General features: G+C 36.3%; 1 protein-coding gene across 18 annotated transcripts in view; it reads right to left on the bottom strand.

Annotated features, from left to right (window-relative positions):
- Nucleotides 1-25,352, bottom strand: part of DIAPH3 (diaphanous related formin 3) — a 512,559-nt gene that overhangs the window by 147,084 nt on the left and 340,123 nt on the right. For 17 of the 18 annotated variants that reach the window (XR_013355826.1, XR_013355823.1, XR_013355825.1 and 14 more), the window contains one exon: nt 21,226-21,361. Coding sequence is in view for 11 of the 18 variants with exons in the window: in XM_077855466.1 (XP_077711592.1) it covers nt 21,226-21,361 (136 nt within the window). In the remaining 7 variants the exon portion in view is untranslated. Of the gene's footprint in view, nt 1-21,225; nt 21,362-25,352 lie in introns of those variants that run through there. The other variant, XM_077855471.1, reaches the window with a different exon arrangement.

Here is a 25,352-nt window from a genome sequence, read left to right as displayed (position 1 = left end):
AGATGACACAGTAAACAGTGGAAATTTGTGTATTAGCATTTTGTGAATTAGCACAGGGATGTTCTCAAATGTCACCGCCCTGCTGCCAACTTTGCCAAGGAAGTTTACTAGATTCAAGCTCTAGTGTCATTTCTATTATGACTGTGTGGCTCATAAAGTTTTTTTTTTCCCCAGCTCTTTTCGTAGGAGAAATACAGATTTATTCTGCACAAATATTGCATTCCTTCCCCTTTCCTTTCCCAATCAGACACAAACGTGTGGCATTAATAGTACACACTGAAGAAATGCAAAAATCCTAATCAGAGTAACAGCAACAGATTATTCAAAGAAAGGAAGTCAGCAAAGACAATAGGCAACTCTGAATGAGAGGGAAGTGGGGAAGAAAGGAATTGACATATGCTTCCTGAGAAAGCAAATAACACAGAAAAGAAAAGAAAGTGGGAGACAACTGAACTTTCGATGAACTCCTTAACAATTGCAAAGAAACTGGAGGCAAAAATGTGCCAAACTCTTTCAAGAGAACAATGGAAGATTTTCCTCTCAACTACAAAAAACCTGACAAAATGAACACAGAAGCCCCCCAATAAAACCTGCTATTAGGTATGTTTGAGCACAATTTTATTTAGAAAAGAATGCATGAGAAAAAAAATCTAAATATGAATTAAGATATATGAGGAAACATCACTTTGTGTGAACGTCTCTGTGGTTTATTACCTAAATTTTCTGATTTAATTCTCACTCCAACCCTGCAAAGTAGCTATTATCACAGCCATTTTAAAGCCAAGGAAACTGAAGCTCAAGGAGGTGAAGTAATGTTCCCAAAGCACAACCATGGGTAGGTAGTTAAGGGGAGGTCAGACACAGTATCTTTCTGATTCTTTCCATTGTATGCTTTTCTCAATATAGAGGTGTTGTACGCAGAGAAGTGCTCAGTGCTCAGATCCTTAGTTTTGCTGAGCTGTACTCAGAGGTGTTTCAGGAAATGCCCCAAGGTACAGATAGACAGTGGCTTTTGAATCTGGTAACAGCCAACAAGCACAGGTTAGGTTTCCCCCAATTCACTAGAAGCCTGCTCCCATTCTCCAGAACCTGGCAATAAATGAAATGGAGGTCACAGAAGACTTCCTCCCCACAGAGAAAGGCCAGAGACATCTTCCTTCTCCTAAGACCAGGACTATCTGGAAATGCTAGAATCAGTCTAGTCGGCCTGTGGCTTCATGGTCCCTCTCTACAACCCTCTCACTGGGTATCTCCACTGCCCCTTCCTAGTAGATGTCACTCATCCTCTGGTACATTAATTATGTGTAGGAATATAGGTAGTGGAGAGGGGAGTATTTATTTTCTCATCTTTACTGGTATATCAGAGTTTTACTTCTTTTCCCTGATGCAAAAAGAACTATTTGAGAAACATGTCATTTGGTTATATCACTGCCATCCCTCTGGGTCAATGTCACCTGGCTGTACACTAGTCTCCCCTCTATTTAAGATAGACTTGGTCATCTGATTCAATCTTCCTTTTCCAGCCAAGGCCTGCCATTATCCTGCATGAATTCAATCCCATGTGAACAACTAATCTAACAGCAAATGAGTTCTTTGACTCCCTCATCTCCGGGGACCAATCCTTTCTCTTTAACGGTCCATTACCCAGTCTCACATCCATAACTGAACTCTGCCACCACCCACAACTATTTTATTAATAATAACTTAGATTCATATAAACTGTTGTGACTCCTGCCCTTCCTATAGTATCTCTTTCACTAGTCCTGTCACATGTCCCTGGAAATCTCCAAAGCCCTGGCCCCACTCTCTTCATTCTCTGCTGGTCTGTTAATGCTCTCCAGTTCATTGCTTTGACCATGGATCACCTACCCGTATCTTACTTCTTTCATTGAGGTCCTTTTTCAGACTCCCGGTAAAACATAAATGAACCCCAAATTCCATTTTCTTGAAACTATATACCAGCTGCTGAGTAATCCTGGTTAAAAAGAATACTGCAGGATCAGGGCTAGTACATAATCACAGTTGCCAATCTCAACTAAATTCTTAATGCTACCCAACACTCCTCTTGTGTTTCACCAGGAGGCTCTCAATCCTACTCCCTGATAGGGGTCATTTCAATGCTTCCACATTCTCTTCAAGCCTCTCAACCACCCATTGCCCTTCCTCAGTAGAGGACTTCCTCTATTTCAGATATAAAATAAAAATCCTTGACAAAAATAGTGTAACTTCCTAGCATCAAATCAACAAATATATCTGCACTTGGACCCAGCCTTTCCTCCTTCCCACCCATCACAATAGCAGAGCGTTCTTTGCTTTCCAAGACAATTTCCTCCACCTGAAGTGTCTGTCATCTTACCCTCTGCACTGGTCCTGCTGCCTCCAGGACCTTGTTCTATTGAGTATCATTCCCAATCTCCCTTCTTTTCTCATTCCCCCAACTACATTCAAACAACTTTGAACACCTGCTTGGCCCTCTCTTAACCCCAAGTCCCCTCTAGTTACTACCCTTCTTACATGTCAGTCTCACTTCCCACATTCATTTATAAACCCTCTAACCTCCTTTGAATCGAAGTCAATGGGACAATTGTCATTCTCTTTATTATATGATCTCTTGGCAGCATTTGACAATGTAGACTACCTCTTCTTCTTTGAAATGATCTCTTCCCTGGGCTCTATGATATCAGAATTTTTGTTTCCTACAACTTCCATGGTGACTCCTTTTCAAGCACTTTTCTTGGCTCCTCCTCCTTGGCCCACACATACACCATTCCTCACATTCTCCATCAGCAGTTTATTAAATCCCACAGCATATAAATGAAGAACTCCAAGTTTTTTATCAAGAGTGCAAGCCTCTACTCCTGAGTCCCAACTACAGCAACCAACAATCCACATTTGCCGAAGACTAAGGGGCTTCTTGGAACAAAGCACCTGCAGTGCCAAAACTGGAAAAGTCTCAGGGAAAACTAGCTTGAGTTACTCTTGCTCCTACCCAATCACTAAGACAAGGTAACTCGGGTGTTCTATAGATATCTCAAAGGTTAGCATCTACAAAATGGAATTCACCACCATTTTCCCCCAAATTCCACTTCCTCCTATATTTCTTATTTCAGTGAATGGTTATCACCTATTCAAGCAGAGGAAACTGTCAAAGGCAAATATGTACAGAAGGATCTCTGTATTTCAAAGCACTGAGTTCCCACTCACTTTTCTTTCTGGGGAAATATCCGATAGGATTCTTATATAACCTATTACTACTTACAAATCCTCATCAATGAAAAACAGTAGAAAACTAGTATATATCACTTATCTGAAAAGTTACAGATCTACTGGTGAGCTCTTAGTAGTGCAAGGTTTCTTTCTTTAGTGCCACATTCTTCCATTCAAGTTCTTGACACTAATTTTGGCCACCATTTAATGTATTATACAATTTCTTCTTTAAACACTTTGTAATATTCCTAACATGCAGTTACAGAATGATTAATTTTCCTCTCCAGGAAGCTGAAATAAAGAAATATTCCTCCAGTAAGGAAACTCTGGAAAACAACTGTATTAACTTAAGGATGCCTCAGCCTGAAGACAATATACAGTTTGTAGGTTGCCAGGAAACAAAATGGTTGCCATTCACAATACATTCTGTAGAGTCTATTATCTTCAGGTGGCTCCTGTCTCTGGGTGAGCTCTATCAAATATTGCCTTTAAACTCACCTGGACAAGTGAAATACATCCAGTGCACAAAGGAGAATAAATGAAAGTTTTAGATTATGAACGTGTGAAAGAAGTGCAAGACTCAAGACTCTTCAGGCTGAAGGAAATAAGGCAATGAAATAACTTCATGGTGTTTGGGTTATTATATTTATATCTCTTCATTTTCATTCAGCACGAGACAGTAGACAGGCTGACATTTTAATGAAAAATTGAGACTAACTTATGGAAAGAATTATCTGGAAAAAATTGTTAACACAGGAAGCAAAGCGCCAAGGGAAATGGTGTTTTTTCCTTTATCTCAAATATAAGGAGATATTCTCTTCCGTTCCAAGGGGTTCAGGTAGTGATGAGACATACAGCTATAAGTACATAGGGACAATTCTGTATTCCTTAATATATTTATCTAAGCTGTGGGTCCTATTTTCATCCTCATGCCAGCCATCTTGTGACCACATGTGTACATATTAATGCTTCCACTATAGAGTATGTGCATCAATAAGAGAAGTTGAAATTACATTAGTTAATTTGCTACATCATTAACAGCTGTGGTAAAAAGTCCAAAGAGAAAGGAGATTGAAACTAGCTAAAATGAGTGGTTTGTATTGTAAGTGAATCCAAATTATCTATGTCCCCTAGTCCTGCGGATAACTGAGAGTCAGCTGTGCACACATCTGTGGGTGTTTATAAACATTTACCATCTGTGAGAAGCTTATGGGTTGTAAATGGTGGGCTAATTAGTTGAAATGCTAGTCATTCCTAATGACAGTTGTTATGGATAAAGGTTTTACCCAGGTTAAATTGATCTCAGAACCCTGTTGATCACTGGAGGCCACTCTACCTTTTATTACAAGACTAAGGAGCTACACTATGCTGTATAAGTCGCACATTAAAGATGCATTATAACTAGATCAGGCTGCTAGTTTATGCATGTTAATGAGCTCTGCTCTTAATAGACTGAAGTGCTGATTGAGTATTTGTCAGGGAAAATGAGAAGTTGTCAGTCTGTAAAAAAGGTCAGCCAATTCTGTAATATATAACATTTTCATTTCTGTTCTACATGTATACTAAACACATTCCATTCAGAAAATTAGGAAACCATGGATAACACACTAGTAATTGACAAAAGCAGAATTCATTTATGAAAGGGTTTGTCCTTCTACATACCTGCATACATATGCATTTGCCTAAGTTCCCCAAATTAGCAACTTCTTCTAAACCCATGTCTCCCTTTTTTACTAATCAAAACTGGGGCGAACACATTATACTCTAAACAGGTACTTTCAAATAAAATTGTCCTATAACCAAATGGAAAGCAAAACCAAAGAAAAAAAATACTGCATGGAGAGAGAGACTCTTATTTACAGCTAAATGAAAAGTGTCTTATAACAGACTCTGAATTTAATAGAGGATAAGTTGTAGAATGAGTGGGTGGAGGGCCTGGACAAATTTTGACTGCTCAGGCATGTTTTGATTTAAAAATTGACTTACAGAGTATAGATAGAATTTGCAAGGTTACAAGGAACCTTCTTTGATAGAGAAGGAGATTTATATTCTGGGAAGCTAACTGGCCTTCTTACTATCACTTAGCTACTGGTAGAGCCAGGGCTGGAATACTGGTCACCCCAACCCCTAGGCTGGAGCACTCAACAGTACAGGACACCGCTTGCATTCTAAGAGAATAACAACACTGTCCATAGGATCAGAACTGTGGCAAAGGAAAAAAAAACAAAACTGCCCTATCTAAAATGTTACTCCTTTGTACACTTCCTATCCCTCATCCCTACTTTATCTTATCCTGCTTAGAGCTTACTGACTTCTAACACTATATATCTTAAATGTTGTCTGTCTTCTCCATCAGGATCCACAAGGGCAGGGCTATCTGCTTGGTTTGTTTCCTGTATATCCCCAGGGCCTTGGAAAGTACCATAAAATGATATGTGCTCAACAAATATTTGTTGGAGAAAATCTTTTGATGGGAAGAATTTCTTTTCACCATTATAGTAACAGTTCTATTAATAAAGGAGGTACTCTGAGGCCAGTTTTTATAATTTGTTGCTAGAAATTTTAAATTACAAGAGCAAATCATACAGGAGGCCTTGGGAATGTCTTTTGGAATGCAAGGCATGATCAATGCTTTTTAACATTCACAAAAAACGAACTAAAACAGTGTCACATAGGACAGAAAGATAAATGTGAAAGCAAACTTTAATGATGAAAATCCCAGTGTCTTGGAACTGAATGCCTGTGCTGGTTTCCGCTGAAGAGGAAGGAGTGGGATTGCCCCTCTTTCCTCCGAGGGGATAATGGGATACATTGTTTTACCTGACACACATTCAAACCTCAGTTGGCAGGCAGCTCCATAAGAGGATCACCCCCAGTTTACCCTCAGGAGTGAACATGATTTGTTTTCAAATGTTCTTGGTTGGTGTAGCTACAAACAGATGCCCAAACTGTCTTTGTTAACTAAGAAGTTCGTTTTCCTCTTCTAGGAAAGAAGTTAGCATTTATGTGCAGTTATATTTCATACCCTATGCCAGGCCCTTTCAGGTGAAATTACACCCAAGATAAAAAGGTTTTAAATTAGAGAGGTAAAATCCACATATCCTGAAGCTCATCTAGGTACCACCTACCCTGTCATGAAAGCTTTTCCCTGGGTCCTCACACTTTTTCAGCTACAAAGCCCTCTTGGTACCACTTTAAACCGTCTTTCAAATCCACCCTGTCTTCTCTTTCTCAGTACATCCTAGTTCAGGTTGTTGGCATTTAGCTCCTAAAAAATTGCAACAGTGTCTTAACTGGTCTCACTCTTTCTACTTAAGCCACATCCTCTAAACCTTCTGCATGCATTGTTGCCACCAGAGCCATCTCTCTAAAAGAAGACCCTATCACTGCTCTGCTCAATGCCCTTGGAAAGTGCCTACAGGATAAAGCAAAACTCTAAAGCATAGTATGCTATCCTGATTTCCACTTTAGCCTGTAGCCGCTCCCTACAGCTCTACCCAAAAAGCATTTCAGGCCCGCTACATTATTTGTTGCTGTCTAAATATGAATTTCATGCCTCTGTGTCTTAATTTACACAGCCCAGTGGATTTCCAGACTTGGAAGTCCTGGCTCATTTTACTGTGTCCATTTGGTACCCACCTAATTCAAGATTCTGCATTTCAAAGGACTGCATTTCAAAATAGAAGTCTGGGCATGGTTGGCTCAAATGCCAACCCAGCTCTACCCTAATGTGGAAGCCAGGACTATTCACTATATTGGAACTATTCACATAAGAGAGAACGCATATCACATCCTTGGGTTGTATGTAAATGGAAAACAAGCCCGCATCTGCTGGGAGAGAAACTGGGAAGGGAGGTTTCCTGCAGTGTAGGAATCCCGTGCACTGCTCCCAGTTCCAGGAGGAAATGGGGCTCACAGAGTAGTATTTCACATGGAATCACAGGGAGTGGAATCCAAGAATGGAAGCACCTCGTGTCCAATGTGGGGAACTGGGAGAGGGCAGATCCATTGATGCACCGTGCAGATGCATCATGCACTCCAGAGAAGTGGCCTACAGAAGTCCTCACAGATGAATGACTTCTAGGGGCACTGGCTGGGGAGAAAAAGAAGTGAGCAGATAGAAAGAACAAGTCCACGTGAAGAACATGGAGACATCTCTGAGAATCACCAATATTAGGGAGTGGAGGAGGCATCTAAGAGCAGCCAAACAGATCGCCTGGATTACCCCTTAAGAGGAAAAGAGACATCACCCTTCCCAAAAGAAGACACAAAAAAAGTATGTCAAGGTAGGGAGGCTGGTTTGGGCCCAGACAGAACTGAATCAAGAAGAGTGTCCACCTGTAGAAGGGCATGCAAGCTGGCTTTCGAGCTTGGAATCTGTTTTAGAGAGGACAGCAAGACGAGAGCATGGAAGGGTATTTCAAACAAGAATAACTGAATCTGATGCTGGAATCACTGAGCTGAAACACATATACAGAGAGAAATGACTAAGCTGTTTGCCATCATGCGGGCAGATGTTTCAGAGTCAGAAATTAAACTTCATTTATAACACCTTATATCTTTGCACATCTGAGTTTGTTCTCCTGACAGTGAAATACCTATTTGTTACTGATACCATAAGGAGCACCTAAAACAAACTGGACAGATGCCATATCTCGTCCTAGAGTTGGGCCAAGTACACTATTAAGTGGCCAGCTCAATTACAATGTGGACAACTGAGGAATTTCCGCTTCACAGACGTGAATTCCATAAATATTTTAACAGCACTTATTAAACACCTGCTACAGAAAGATACTACATTAGAAACAGCAGCTCACTTTAAAAGGTTATTTTTTTAAAGACATGGCTAATTTTGTATAAAAGAGTCTTATTTTCGTAAGATTAATTGAGAAATAATATTATGTTTGATTTTCATGTTTAAAGAAGCAAATCTTTTATAGCCAAATTAGAACATTAGCTGAAATATCATGTAAAGTAACTATAGTAAATGCTTCAAGTCACTTTCCTCTTTTCTTGTATTTTATAAAAGATAAATATCATCTAATTAATGAATTTAGCTAAACCTTTATTCCACAGAGGCCTCTGAAAAGTTTCTAGGAGGAATACACCAAATTCTTAAGACGTTTTATTTCTGTTTTCAGTATTAACTGTGCTTAAATGGGAGCAGGCTAAAAGCACGTGCGCACATTCAAGCCTAGCCTAGCTAAGTCGTAATACTCCGATGGAAATTTTTATACCTCCAAGAGTTCCTAAGATTCTACATTGCTAAACACTACTGGAGATAATTTTCATTTCTTACCTTCCCCTTTTTAGAGTTGATGAATGGCTACTTGGTTGGTATTCCGTTTCTATTGTATTCAAGTGTAATGCTTTAGAAATAAGATGGTCCAAACATAAAATGGAAATTTTCTCATGGGGGGAGTGGAAAGATCTGAAAAACAGTACATCTTCCCAAGCTTTCCCACACCACAAGTAAATCAGGCAGTTCTGAACAGAGCTCAGCATCATTTGGGCTCTCCTAATTTTCCAAGTGGAGCAAGAACCGTTTTTAAACTCTCCATTATGCCTCCAAATGTAACACGGAGACATTTTACATTCAGTCTCAGCAGATACCATGATTTAGGAAATGGCATTTCCTCAGATTGCAATGCTGTGTGTCTTAAAAGTGTCAAAATCTGAGTCAATCAGAACACAGTATAACCCAAATGCCATGTTGCCTTAGACCACATTCCTTTAGAATCCCATGGGTAAAGGTCCCTAAAAAGGTTGCAGGGTCTTTTTGCAAGAATGAAAGATATTTCTAATGATCATAAATGATATTTTCCTCTACCAAAGTTGAAATAAGAGTATAATCAACAGAGGTACAGCAAAGTGGCAGGATTATCTTTTTTTTTTTTTTGGTATGATAATTAAAATATTTAGTAATTTATTTTTTGACTGATTTAATATTTAATAAAAACACTCCACACATTCAAGAAATAATACCAAGTGACTACCAAAAGACATTACACTTTTTTGAAAAATCAACATTGTTCTATAATAAATATTAAACTACATCAAGGCGGGCACCTAGGTAGCTCAGTAGTTGAGAGTCTGCCTTTGGCTCAGGTCGTGATCTGGGGTCCTGAGATGGAGTTCTGCATCAGGCTCCCTGCGGGGAACCTGCCCTTCCCTCTGCCTAGGTCTCTACCTCTCTCTCTCATGAATAAATAAATAAAAATCTTAAAAAAAAAAAAAAAACTGCATAAAGGCAAAGTATAACAAAACAAAAAATCCCTTTTATTGATATATGACTACAAAGGCAAATACAATCTAATGAGCATTAAGACTATCCACCAGAAACAAGAGATCATAATTGCAATTCAGCAGCAGAATCAATACTTATAAAATATACCTGAAGTACAATAAAAAGACTGCCTTTCTCTTAAGTCTTGTCTTTGGAATTAAGATCATCCCTTTTGTTCACCAACCTTTTTGACTTCACAACATTTGAGGGCTACTTTGCAGTTAAAAAGAGGAACCGTTACACATTTAGAATCTTAGAACTAATGGCAAGTCAGAGAATCAAAGTCAGGATGACTTTGGGGGGAAAACTATCCAGCTTCTAAAGGCACTGAACCTTCACACAACACTTACAAGTTCCTGATGGAGCCTCTAACTCAACACTAATTTGACAAAAAAATGTTTCGACTTTGCAAGAGTTACTGCATGGATAGTACTACAAGTTTAAAAACAAACCTTCAAAGGATTGTACTGAACTGAAATTACTGTCACCTTTAACCATTAATGATAATTATTGGTGGAAGTTCTACGGTGACAGTTCATTCTACCCAGGCAATGGTCTCCCAAGAATTGCTTGTTCCAAAAACAGTCAGTCATGTGTTTTCTATTATTACACTACTCTGTCAAATTCTTCCTGCCTTGGGGCATCCTAGCTTGTGGTAAGGCTGCCCTCAATGTTAACTCTGTTAATATTATGCTGCTTCTAATTTTCTTGAGGAACACTAGATATCTGAGGAAGGAAGCTATCCAGGAAACAATATTTTAAAATCATATTACAAAATAACATCTTATTTCATCTAAACATTAATGCCTATTTATACCATTTTCAAGTAACACATAAATATTCAGTATCTCTGTTTAATTTTCCCCATCTGCCCTAGGATTTTTTAAATTCATCATCAAAAGTGAAATACTACTGAGGTCCTTTTTTAAAATGGCAAGATAATCACTTTAGACTTAGCAACCTTCATGTCCAAGTTCAGCAACCACTGAATGGATTTCCTTCAACCTTAAGAATTTAATGTCAAAATGACCAAAAATAGGAAGAGAAAAGAGACAGCCTATTAATAAAGAAATAAAAACCTGGCTTCCCCTATGACCTTCTGACACATTGATATTTTCATCTCAAAAGATATACAAACAATAGTACAGCAATACTGGGGACTATGAGCTGGGATAAAAGGATAACAGCACAATAGTTGTGCTGGATTGGTAACTTGAACAATTGGCAGTCCAGATGCTTGCTAGCATTTCAAAAGTTCAACTGCACAACTTTTCATTTTAAATTAATAGAATCTAAAAATCACATGATTCTCTTTCTGTGCTGATTTACTTTTCCCTAACAATCGCCATTAATTTTTATCAATATTTTTGTTTACTTAACTACAAGATCCTCATTTTCTTACACATATTGGCCATTTAGCAAATGCATGCTTTTGGATACAGGAGGACGAAAAAAGTTAACGGAGTAGTTTTTTTGCCCCCCCCCATATTGTGCCATAAAAATAAAAGAATAGTCTCTATAGATTATTAATCAGTATCAGGAGCTGACAAACTTTTTCTGTAAAACACAAGATAGCAAATATTTTAGGCTTTCTGGGACATACGCACTGTGTTCCATTGCTCAACTCTCCACCTGCAGCACCAAGGCTGTCAAAGACAATATGTGAAGGAGTGAGTGTGGCTATCTTCCCATAAAATTTTATTTATAAAAACAGGCACAGGCTAATAGGGCTCAAGGTTCTGTAGTTTGATGTGTATTTTTACTTTACACATAAATAACAACATGCTAAACTGAACACAAAAATGAAGAGATGTCATTTGACCAGTTACATTTTTATCAACTATTTGACAAATCTTATGCATGTCTTCTGTGGTATTTACTTGCCCACACCATGGGCTAGGTCCTATGAGATAAAGAATGCTGAAGGCCAAGTTCTTGAAAAATGTAAAATCTATTAGAAGCATGGGACTAAGCAAATGAAATGAGTATAAGCAAACAGTCCATACACTAAGTTTTGTGGCAAGGCTATAATGGTTTACAAAAAAAGATTGTCTATTATCAAGGACAGATATTCAGAGAAGACATTTTAGAGAATGCCCAAATTAAAACAAACAAGATTTTGTTTGATTCAGTTAAGAATTAGAGGGAAGGTATTTATGGCAAGGACGACACCAGAAATAAGCTCAGAGAAGTAGGAATGAGTGTACCTGAGGCAGAGTGGATGCTATAACCAGTTCAACAGAAGACAGAACAGGCATTGAGAAGTACATATTCAGTCTCTTATCCACCAACTCTACAATCAGATGTTTTAGAATCTGTTTTGCAGACTGTAGGAAGGTCAAGAACATGCATACGCTGTAAAATAACAACATATCCAGAATAACCTAGGGCAATATCCTCTAATTAAACTCATTATATTTCTGCTTCGATGGGGACTCCTCTCAGTTCAGGCCAGGTTTGGCATCGAATGAGCTTAGACACTGAAGTTACTTAAAAATTTCTGGTTTTCGGGGCATTTTTTAGTTTTGGGTTGCAAAGGGGTTGCAGACACAGAGTGGATTCAGCTGCCCCAAGCCCTAAGCAATCCAGTTTCTTTTACAATTTTGTCTGACTGGTCATTATTAGCTTTTTGATTGGTGCCAATATGTAACAGGCTTCAAGGGTGGCATACATTTTACCTCTTTTTCAACTGGGATAGAATTTTTTTTTCTTTTTTTTTTTTTTTTTGAAGTGCTGAACTGGACTCTACGCAGGCACCAATCAAGTTCAAAAGTTGCTCTCTCTGGATGTCTGTGTTTCTACAGGGTAAATGTTAAATAAAGACATATACACAATACATGAAGAGTATGCATTAGGTAATAGGAGTGGGATAAGTTTCTTAAAAAATGGAGAGATCTATGATTACGTCTGAAATTAAGACAATACTCACAGTCTGTCTCTGAAATTAAAAAAAAAAAAACTTCAAATACAAATACTACTTTTACTCAGAATTGGTAATGTGACATAGGAGAGCTCATCATGACAATGGCCCACTGGTTTGGAAAGTATACAACATGTAAGAAAGGGTTGGGAGGGAACGTTACCCAAGGAGTAGTCAATGTTACATGCACAAAATACGCACCATGATTGTAGCTTATGTTGTTGAAGTTATAATGTTCTCCATGTGGTACAAAGATTAAGATTGCTAGGATTTCTGCCCTCGAATATGAACCCAGGGTGAATCTGGGCTTGGTAAGAGAAAAGTCATAACTAAGTGATATGTGTAAACAGTTTTCTTTGGTAAAATTCTTAGAAGCAACCCATGCAATGCTATAAAGATCAAAATTATTTTGCTCCCCAAAATGTTTAGCATAATTAGCATTTAATCTTGCATTATGAAATGAATTTAAACAACAACAAAAATTGGGAGTCATTTTTTACTCAGCATATAGCAAATATTACAAAATACTCAGAAGGGCAATGAAAGCCATTTTCAAAATGATTCTTAAATGTTGGATGAACCATAAGCCAATTACTATGAGGATGCATCCTAAAGATGTTTAATAAAGAATGACACACACAACTCAGGAAAAAAAAATCACAGTTTCAAGATATGTTGTGCTAGGGGAGTCTGAGAGCCTCCTCTCCATATTTTTCTCCTAAAAGGCTTTTTGTAAAGAGACAGAGGATGGTATGTGGGCGTTGCATGGCCATACAGACATGTATCAGTGCACAAAAAGGCTGGACTCTGAATGAGTTTTCACAATGAAACTGTGTTATTCTAGTGAAAGAGATTCCTGCACACAAATGAAAACATATAGGACTATTAGCAATATTTGGGCACCCCGGGTGGCTCAGCGGTTTAGCGCCTGCTTTCAGCCCAGGGCCTAATCCTGGAGTCCCAGGATGGAGTCCTATGTTGGGCTCCCAGCATGGAGCCTGCTTCTCCCTCTGCCTGTGTCTCTGACTCTTTCTCTCTCTCAAGAATAAATAAGTAAAAAAATCTTAAAACAAAACAAAACAAAACAAAACTATTAGCAATATTCTTGGGAAAACTTCCCACGAATTGTCCTCGATACTATTCATGGATTATTGGTCTCCTAATACTGTTAGAAAATAAATTGTTAAATGGTAGATCTGGTGGTGGGGGTGAGGGTGCCTAAGGGCATTTGTTCTCAAATAAAGCACACCAAGGTATTTGTGCCCCTTCCAAAAACTACTATCCTACAAGATTCCCTGGTTCTTTCACTTCTAACTTGGGTCAAGTAATGAAAATACTAGAGACGTTTCTACCCCCTTCAGAACCATTGAGCTCTGACTACTCGGTTGGGCCCAGAACTCTTCAGACCATCAAAAAACCCTTCTACAGAGGGGAAGAGTGGTACTGATGTTACTCCCCTCATGGTTCTGGGCACTGGGATAATCTAATGCTTGAAAAATCAGAATTAAAGTAGAATCTGAACCAGAGTAGAAAAGTCTTCCTAATTTAACAATCCTCCTCAAACTTCCCAACGCAAAGGAAGAGGGTATCCATGGTTTAAAATCATCGACTATGTTACCAAAGACGGAGCTGTCCCTCTCACCCAAGGTTTCCAGAGAAGATAATTCTCAACCTCCATACATAGGTATGGTCTAGTACTCGTTATTAATTACGAAAATTCGTTTTGGTCCCCTTTTCCTGCACTATGGTTAGAGCATCAGTGTTACAAGCATAATAGCAGAATAGTTCATATGTCCTCTCGTCAGAAAATCTGGCTTCAGTGCTTGTTAAATCTGTGATCACATACGACGACCTTAAGCGACCTTTGATAAAAATGGTTTCATAAATTTGCTGTAAGTGTTACATGCAATAAGAGACACACAGAACCTGGCAAATAATATGTGATTAATAAATGGTGGCAGAAGAGGGCGTGGCTATTATTACTGCCCCATAAAAGATGAGGGTAAGAGAAATATATCAAAGCCAGTGTAATTTTATTTGTTATATTTTTCTAAATAGAGAAATGATTAAAACCATTGGCCTATTTATATGTATCAATTTCCAAACATGCTAGAAAGCTAAAAGCACCACTGAACAAAACTAGAATACACCATTATGGAAAATAATCTAAGTTTTATGATATCTGCAGAGGACAGGGTAATTGTCAAAGCCTTTATGAAAGCAAGTACACACATTAATTGCCTATCTGTAGAGATTGGCAGAGACATTCCCAAGTAGTATTTATGTAATATGCATTTCCTCTAAAATGGAGGCCTAATTGCTTAGTTATTCTAAATTGCAGAATGGAAAACAAAGGAGCCGTTTTGGCCATGTGGGTAAACAACAGATTTCTAAAAGCTAATTATCTCTTTATTTAATAGACTGAAGTTGTACCAAATGAGACATTTAAGTCTAATAAATAATAAACAAATTGTAACCTAAAGACTGAAATATAGGAGCTGCTCATATAGTTTTTATTGCTCCATTAAATAAGCTCTTATTTACTTCCCTCACAAAACATAATTATACAACACTGGGTCCATTTCAAGGCCATTCTGATGTGCTATTTAAAAATTATGTGAATCAACTTACATACTCAGGAAGTCTTAAAGCATAATATTTGAATTCTATTATCAAATGCCCTATTCGTTTCCATGATTAAGAAACAGAAATGCAGTCTCGAAAAACTTGCACATAATCACATAAGATTGCTATTACTATTTGTCTTACTAGAAATGATTACACATAAGGATAGCTGTGCACTTCAAACAAATAAATACTAGTGTCTATACATTCTAGTTTTTACATCGGATATTTAATACTTTGGATATTTTCTCAATTAAAATGATTCAAATTTAAACACCAATCCCAGAAAACATATTCAAAATTCACATACTGATTAAATGAAGACATCATGAAAATAGTTAATTTCTTTGTTTGTTTAATGTCATAACAAATCATTCGACAGAAATAACCAAAACTGTATGTGTGAATATTTAAGAGACCTCCAGGCTCATCGTTTTTAAAGAAAACAAAACTGAGAAAAATGACCTTTTAAAGCTGTAATACGACAATACGAGATTCTCTGCTTGCTTAGTTTTGCTGCTCAAAAGGATTTTCAATGCTTCATTTTTCTTCCTAGGGAAATTTAGCCCACTATTCTACTTTTATGTTCATTCTATTAACAAAAATCACATCCTGAAATGATAGTGATAATAAATAGTAGACTTGAAAATAGTTACCTGCTCTTTTGCCAAGGGCAAGTAATGATTTATGGCGGATAAGAAAGAGTAGAGATTTAATTTACTCTACTACCTCAGGTGGTGATAGAAGAATTTGTACATCTGTGAAAAACACAGTTCTTATTTGCATGGTAAAAATACTAAAGTCATGAAAATATATGGAAGGAAGCTCCCTGTGGGTTTATGACGGGGTTATGTGAACATTTTTCTCTCCCTCTATCATTCAGGGCTGCATGCCCTACATACAAAAATAAGATAAAACAAAAAGTTCCTGGTCTGGAGAGGTGACAAAGCACTAATGTAATTCAACAGTTTGCCTGTCTATGTTTCTTTTTAAGATTAGGAAAGCCAGGCTTACAACTTGTACAAAGATTGAAGTAGTACTATGTTCTGTACTAAAATAGAACACTCATAAGGAAAAATAATATAAACTTTTAGCTCACAATAAGACATTTAGAAAATAAACCATATTAGCATACATAGCATAGGATATGAACATGAACCTGGTCATTTCTTTTATCAATTTCTAAGGAATTTTAGAATCAATATTTTAAATTAGTAAGTTCCAAATACATTAATATTCTTAGATCACTAAGACCAAATTTTATCACCACTACCCACCATGCCAGCCAGTCTCCATTTCAATCTCTTTGTCCTGCCTTGTTTTAGTTTATCTAACTGATTATAACCTGAAATTATCTTATATATGTGGTTGTCTGGTTGACTCTTTAGAATTACAAATTTCATTTCACCAGGGACTTTATTTATCCTTATTTACCAGCATAATCCCAGCAAATAAATACAAAAACCATTTCTTGTTAAATAAAAGTGACCTGTTAAATTCTTTTTCTATACCAATGAAGTAGAAAACAGAACTTACATTTTTCATGATACAATGTTTTAAGATAGTATTTGTCAAGTATAGGAAATGCATAAAATCCAGTGTATCTGTTGAGTGTCAAAAACTGATACTTTGCATAAGAATATTTTCCGTAATTGTTAATTAGATATAATACTTTATTGACTTCTACTTCAAAAAGCCTCCAAATGTTATGAAAATTATAATTTGACAAAAGCATATTCTACATCTAATATGGAAAGGAAAAGGTGATTGCATATGTGTACTATTTTTAAATGTAAAAAAGGTAACATATTTGATACTTACATGACTAACTTAGCTATAACAGCTATATTAAGAGACTGAATATTTTGTTCTTCTCTATTAGCAATCTTCCGATGTTTAAAGGTAAACTAAAGACCCTTATTATGATTATTTGAAATAATCATTTATTGGGGTTTTAGAAGAGATATTTCACTTTGGTAAGAATATTACATGTTTAGGTGCTCTGAAATTTGGAATACATTTCTAGATTCCTTAAAATTCCATAGGCTACAGGAAAAAAAGAAATTCAAAGTTGATTTCCAAAATTTTCAAGTGTTTTCAAAAGTATCTTCCTACATGAGAGCTTTCTTTTATAATCAAAAGACTTCCTGATTAAATCTATTAAAATATTCACATGAGTATTTAAAGATCTATTTTCTTAAATTATTTATTTAATATAATTTACTCTGACTATCCTTGGAAGAACACTGTCTGGGGAAATGTCAAAATTTCTTGGCACATATGAACCTTAGCATATTAAGGTTTTGAGGGAACTTTTATCAAGCGAGAGCCCTATACTTCAGACCCAGATCCTGTTCAGGAAGATAGAGTATAAAGTTTTATAAAGTAATTCAATAGGTCAAATAAGATAAGCTCTGTGATTTACAAAAGATGCAAAAGAAAACTTTATTTAAAATAATTCATATCTCCTTTAACAATTAAGAATAGAAAAATACTGTCCTCTTGAGAATGCACACTGCTGTACCCTCTGTAGAAAACAGTATGGAGGTTCCTCAGAAAGTTAAAAATAGAACTATTCTATGATCTGATCCAGTCCTCTCACTACTGGGTAATTATCCAAAAAATGCAAAAACACTAATTCAAAGGGATACATACATACCTTTTTACTGCAGCATATTTACAATAGCCTAACTATGAAAGCAGCTCAAGGGTCCACCGACAGATGAATGGATAAAAAAGAGGTGGTGTGTGTGTATATATATAAATATATACATATATGCCATATCTATATATATATGCCATATACATACATACATATACAACGGAATATTATTTAGCCATAAGATCGGGCCATATGCAAGGACATGGATGAAGCAAGAGAGTATAATGCTAAGTGAAATTAAAGAAGCAACAACAAAAAAATGAGCAAAGGAAAGAGAAAGAGAGACAGACAGACAAATGGAGATAGGCAAACCAAGAAACTCTTCACTACAGAAAACAAACTGATGGTTACCAGAGGGGAGCGTGGTGGGGGATGGGCGAATAGGCAAGGAGGATTAAGGAGGGCACTTGTCCTGAAGAGCACTGGGTGTTGCATGGAATTGTTCAATCACATATTGGACATCTGAAACTAATATAGCACTGTGTGTTAACTATATTAGAACGAAGAGAGAACTAATGTTCTCAACACAAAATTATCTATCTGAAACCAAAATAAACCAATTATTAACCATAACTGATGGGTAAGTATTAGAATAGTTTTAGTAAATTTCAGAAATAGATCTTAGTATATGAATGATTAAGTAAGAATTACAATTAAGTGGAGCAGAATTGTATTATGAATAACTGAAGCTAGAAAAAAATTGAAAATGGATATAAAATCCCTATAAAGATGACTTTCTAAACTTAAAGATGAGAAAAATCATGAAAGCAATAATTATAATAAAACATTTTTATATTTCAAGATATAAAAATACATAGTCAAGGTGAGAAAATAAAGTTAAAAGGTAAATATTGATGTTTAATGGGCTAAAATGTGTAAGTTAATAAAAAAAAGATTAAGACAACACAATGCACAAAGAAGAAAATATAAATGGACTAATAAACACTTGAAAAAATGTCCAACTTCATTAGTACTCAAAGGCAAATTAAGATAAAGCAACTTTCTAGTTTATTAACAAAAATCTTTAAAAATGAGAATATTCAACCAAAGCATGTTCATAAACCAATATGCAAAGTTGGTGAAATTAGAATAATATTTTTGCAAATCAATTTGACAACATGCATCAAAAAGTCTTAAAACTACTCTTTTCTAATAATAATTACAAATATGTCAACCATTTATGCAGAAGCGTATCACACTGAAAAGATGGAAATAACTATTGTTCTGTGATCTCATTATGAGTAATGCAATTAAATATGGCATATCTAGAGAAGGCAATGACACAGGTCTTGCAAATTACAAATTAAGAATCACAATAATAACAGGAAACATTCAGAAAGGTCAGGAGATAGTGCATATTCACTATCATGGCTATTATTAAAAGGTAGAAAAATTTAAAACTGAAAGAAAGATGTGTCAAAATATTACAAGTTACTTGTTTGGATAAGAGGATTATTGGTAATGGTCCTTTGATCTACTTTTTTTTTTTTTAAGATTTTATTTATTTGACAGAGTGCGAGCAAGCACAAGTAGGCAGAGAGGCAGGCAGAGGGAGAGAAAGAAGCAAGCTCCCCACTGAGCAGAGAGCCCCATGTGGGGCTCCATCCCAGGATTCTGGGACCATGACCTGAGCCAAAGGCAGAGGCTTAACTGACTGAACCACCCAAGAGCCTCTGATCAACTACTTTTTAGGTTTTTTCTGTAACATAACAGTATTGTTTTAAATTGGAAAAATCAAATGAACTTATTCTTACAAACAAAATGCCTTCAGGAGAAATGTAAATTTAAACAAACACATTATTGAGATTACATTGGATCTAACATTTTGTTAAAATTTTTGTTTCCTATCAGGTTTTAACTTTCCAGGTTGATAGAACACAGAATTGCTGAGCGGCTCTGTATGACAGACCAGAGGGTCTGGGCAAAACCCACAAACAAAACAGCCCACGTGCTATCAAGTAACTCATCCAGATGATTCTTTGGCCAATACTAAATGAATTAATGTTCAAATAAAAGAATGTTTGGTAAATTAGGCAGCAGTCAATTATTTTAAAACGATTTCCAGGAACATATTTTAAAAATCAATGTTAAACCTTTCTGATCTCTATTTTAGTTAACACTTTTCCTGAATTTCAAGTGTACTCTTCTAAACAAGAACCCGTGCTTAGATGATTATTTTTTTATTCCTGGAAGAAACATGTGTGATACATTAAGGTACTCAGTTTGCTTTATTAAAGATAAAATATGCCTCTAAAAGTGAAAGTAAAAAAGGCAAAGAAGGCATCTCTGTCTACCCCTGGGGGAACGTTAGGTGAATTTGCAGCCCTGAGTTGTAAACTATGGTAATTTAGCAGTGAAGTTGATGGATTTTAATTAAAGCCTTCTGCAATCCTTAGTGGCTTAGAGGTGGAAGAGCCAGAATTTTGAGGGAGTGAAAATGTAACTACAATTTACTTAATTCTTGCTTCTAAATTAGGTGGTGTCTTTAAGCTTTGGAATATATACATACATATCTTCGTAAAATTGTAATTTTTCTATTTTTTTCTTTTAATTTTTTTCCAAGAGCTTTTTATTAAAGAAAATTTCAAAATATATAAAATGTAGAGAGAATGGCATAGTGAACATACCCTTTCCTCCAAGCACCATCACTCAAGTTCAGCAATTATTATTTATAGCCAATTTTGTTTCATCTACACAACTGCCTATTTTCCTGGTCATGCTAGACTATGTTGATTGAAATCCCCGACATATTTTTGCCTGTAATATTTCAGGGTAAGTTTCTTTAAGATACTTTAAAATATATTCATGGCAACATTGTCATGTCTAAAGGGGAAAAAAAAGTATTCAAATTTTTCAGACTGCCTTTGTCTACGTTCATTTGGATTAGAATATACGTAAGTTCCGGGACACCTGGGTGGCTCAGCAGTTGAGCGTCTGCCTTTTCAGCTCAGGGCATGGTCCTGGTGTTCCAGGATCTAGTCCCACATTGGGCTCCCTGCATGGAGCCTGCTTCTCCCTCTGCCTATGTCTCTGTCTCTCTCTGTGTTTCTCATGAATAAACAAAATCTTAAAAAAAAAAAAAGAATATACGTAAGTTCCATTTATTGCAATTGGTTAAGTCTCTTCATATTCTTTCAATCAATACATTTCCCCTTCATCACTTTTTCCCTCCTTTAGAATATTTTGTTGAAAAAAACAAGGTATCTATCCAACAGAATTTCCCAGTTTTCTACAGTCATTAATTTACTGATTGACATAAACTATTACAGATTGGTTATTGAAGTAGCAGTCAAAACAGTGCAAATATATTGCTGCTACAAGAATAGACCAGGAGACCAACATTACCTACAACCAATGACCAGTTAGAATAAAAGCACTTGGTAGTAAACTAAAGGGGGAGAGCCATTAATAAAAGAAAAAGTTCATGGTTTAACTATACAAATAAATTTTCATATCTTCTTTTTTTCACAAAACTTTATTAAACTGCTAATCAACAGTACATATAGCAAATCTGACAGTACTCACCAGTCTTCATTTCTAACAAGCGCTTTTTCTTTTGTTGGCGTTCAAGTCTTTCTTTCTCTGCCAATTCTTTGGCTATTTGGGCACGTTTTTCCCTTTCCTCTGCTTCTCTTTTTTTGATGTTCTCCTTTCTTGCTTGCTGTTACAAACAAATTTAGGAAAATGATCGATTTCAACCACATTGATTCCATGAAGAAAATGAAAAATTATTAATCTGTAGAACTATGATTAAATATCTTTTAGATAATGGTTACTTCTAATATTAGTAACAGTCTTTTAAAAGATTAGCACAGGAACCCTTGTTAAATATGGATCTATAAATACAACTTATGTTTAAAGCACCTGCATCCTAGTGGAATCAACTAAGGGAGACAGAAACTAAAAATAAAAAAGCATTTAATTTACAAATCAAAACTGTTCCCTATATATATATTTCCAAAAGAGGGTCTAGCAAATGTATTAGAGCCTTCCATACATCCTCTGCTAGGCAAATCACTGAGTATCAGAAAAGCAAAGAAATGATAGCAAAGAGCTGAAATTTTGCAATGATTGTTTCCTATTACAGTCCATCATTTAACAATTCCTCTCACATGAAGACAAGTGTCATAGGATGACTAGAATATTCAGCATTTCAAAGCCAGACCTCTGACTTCTCCTCAAAACCAGTAATATGGGAACTATAGGGTCTTGATAGATATGCGATTTAATTCCTCCTTTGTAAGTTTTATACCAATCAAGAAGCACCTCTCACATGGCATTAATGGGAATTGACAGCCAGACAAGGATTTTTCTATGAGCCAACAAACAGCATAGCACATATTACAATCTCCTATAAAGACCATGTTCTCAGTATGAAGGAATGCAAACAGACGACCTAATTGCTTGTTTATCACTAATAATATTAAATAGAAAAGTGCATAACTAAACTTTAACACGTAGGTGGCTTATGTAATTTTGGGGGGGAACTTTCTCTACTGTCATAGTCTTGTTTTTGTTAACCCTGGAGAGAGTGAATGGTCTTCATTAGAAATCAAATAGCGGGCAGCCCAGGTGGCTCAGCAGTTTAGCACCGCCTTCAGCCCAGGGTGTGACCCTGGAGACCCAGGATCGGGAGAGTCCCGCATCGGGCTCCCTGCATGGAGCCTGCTTCTTCTCTGCCTGTGTCCCTACCTTTCTCTGTCTCTCATGAATAAATAAAATCTTTAAAAAAGTGAAAAAAAAAAAAAAAAGAAAAAGAAATCAAATAGCAAAATTGAATTGACCAAACCAATGAGAAGTACATGGGAAAAAAGGAGGAACAAAAAGCCTAAAGTAGAAGCAATATTAATTAATCCATCCATCCATTCGTGCAATAAATACTGAGACACTGAATAGTATTATTCTAAGCATTTAACATATATATGCATGTGTGTGTGTATATATATATACACACATATATGACTTATATATGTATTTATGTATATATAGTTCTAAAACAAGTTTATATTCTGCATGACAGGGTGGGCCAGAAGGCAAAGACAGATGATAAATAAAAAGTTTGATAAACATTGTACCATGAAAAAAAGAAGTGGTGTGATAGACACTTGGGTAGTTACTTTACATTAAGGCTGTCAGATAAGGCCTCACTCACTGATTGATTTGAGCTGAATCTTCAATGTCAAAAAAGCTAACTCGGTGATAATCTGGAGGAAGAACAAACACAAAGGCTGTTGGTGAGTTTGAGAGAGAGAGGTGGCCAGTGTGGTGATATAAAGTGAAGTCAGGAGATATGCTGAAGCCTGTTCACTTAGGGTCTTCCAACCAAGATCAGGAGGTTGGATTTTCTTTTAAGGGACCTAGAAAACAATCAGATTTTCAAGCGAGTGTACAAGACCAAGCACTCTAAGACATAGTGCTAATTAAGCACTTATGTTTCAAACTATCTTTTTAAAGATACTTATATTATGAAAAGTCTTGGAAGACAGAGGTAGAGTCTCCCTCTTAAGCAAATGGATTTGTCCTCCGGCCAATATGTAAACCGGGGCAAAGGTCGGGCAGTCTATTACCTCTTAAAAAAGATTAGGTTCAAGATTTCACTCCAGTTAATTCAAACCAGTGGGCATGTAGGTATTAAATCTGGCCTTCTTCACATTGTCCTGTAGGAATTTAGACTTAGGAATCTACAAAACAGTTTACTCTGGCTAGTGCTATTGCTGTAATAAATTCTTTGACTCCACAGTCTTGTGTCTTCTGCCAACATCCATGAAATGATGGCAGGCTAATAAGTAATAAGGTAAATACTCCTACTTCTCACAGTTCACAACATATATTAACACTATTACTGCTAAGCTACGAAATGCCAACTGCAGTAATAGGTGCTTTCCTATGCAATCTTCCCAATCCTCTAAATGGATTCTGCATTCTCCATTTGGCATGGAATGGTTCAATAGTTGCTCACTATAATGAGTGCAGGAAGAGGCAGAGGCAAGACGGGAAAGCTACCTGTAGTGTACATTCTTTCCACTATGTTGCTTCATACATATGAGGCCGTATGTTAAGCACCAACTATAAGACAATGACTATTATAAAAATCAACATAAGGAAAGTAGGAGAAGGCAGCCTAAAAGTAGAAAACAAGTGTGGTTTCAAAGACAAGTTGTGTATACGTATGTGTGTGTGTGTGCATGCGCATGAGTACCCGCACGTGTATAGGTGAGGGGGTTGGGGAAGACTGCATTGTGGTGGAGAAAAAGATGGGCAAAAATTCAGAAATCAAAACTCTATTTCTTGCTTGAGGGAAATGAATACGAGAAACCTACATGAGATTTAAAAAAATCATGTAGCTTATTTATGAAACTTATTAAAGTAAAAAATTTTCTGATGTAAATTGTCTGCTTTAATGACTGGATGCATTTCAATGAGAACATTTAATAGACAACCTATTACCAGACATAATTGCCACACCCTTTTAGTATTCCACTGGGCAATAAAAAATCAAAATTACTTCCTAGGACCTATAAAAATAATGTTTACATTTAAGGGATAAGGTCTGAAGTAGTTCTTAGAGCTATTTTGTTTTATGGAAAATGCACTATTGATTTTCATTTAAAAGCCAATCTCATTTAAGACATATCTTATTCTGACATTATAACTACTAGAAGAATTTTAGCTGGAAAAATACCAACAGACAGCATAGAAATAGGTATTTAGTCTGAAACTAATATCCCAGTTCAAACAGTAATTGGGAATTTTCTTTTATTCTAAATGTTGAGAAGCAAAAGTAGCCGAAAACAGAAAAGATGAACAGTTAGAGAACCACATTATTCCAGATACAATTGCCTCTTAGTTACTTCAATTCTCAATTCAAAGCTAGAAAGAAAAGTTAAAGATGAGCTGTTCATAAAGATAGCTGTAAGGCATTGATTTTCTTCATCCTCTTAATTTTTTTTTATTTTTATTTTTATTTTTATTTTTATTTTATTTTTTTTAATTTTTTTTTATTTATTTATGATAGTCACACAGAGAGAGAGAGAGAGAGAGAGGCAGAGACACAGGCAGAGGGAGAAGCAGGCTCCATGCACCGGGAGCCCGACGTGGGATTCGATCCCGGGTCTCCAGGATCGCGCCCTGGGCCAAAGGCAGGCGCTAAACCGCTGCGCCACCCAGGGATCCCAATTTTTTTTTTATTTTTAGTATAGTTCACACAAAATGTTACATTAGTTTCAAGTGTAGGACTTAGTGATTTGACAAGTTTATATACATTATGCTACATTTACCTTATTCTTGACCTGGTTTTCTATTTAGTTAATTGGCAAATAAATTGTACTGCTACTAACTACTTTCAGCTATGCAAAGCCAAAAAACTTTCTCTGGGTGCTTGCAGAATGTCCCAGAGATAGATAGCCTGGCACATGCTCCTGTCTAAAAGATGTGTGGGCAATGACCACAGAGGGTTTTAAAACTTCAGTCACATTTTGACTGTTCATTTCAAAGTCATAATCAATAATTTACCTGAGCTCCTAAGGCTCACATGCATTTTATCCTAACAGCAGACTCTAAAATATCACTATAAAAATACATAGGTATGTTAACAAATAAGTGTATACAAAAATATAGATAGCTATGTCAAATATGTATACATATTTGTGTGT

This window comes from Canis aureus, chromosome 17 (assembly GCF_053574225.1).
Source record: "Canis aureus isolate CA01 chromosome 17, VMU_Caureus_v.1.0, whole genome shotgun sequence".
Classification (NCBI taxonomy): Eukaryota; Metazoa; Chordata; class Mammalia; order Carnivora; family Canidae; genus Canis; species Canis aureus.
The sequence above is the reverse complement of the archived record's forward strand: the minus strand, read 5'-3'. Positions and strand labels throughout refer to the sequence as shown.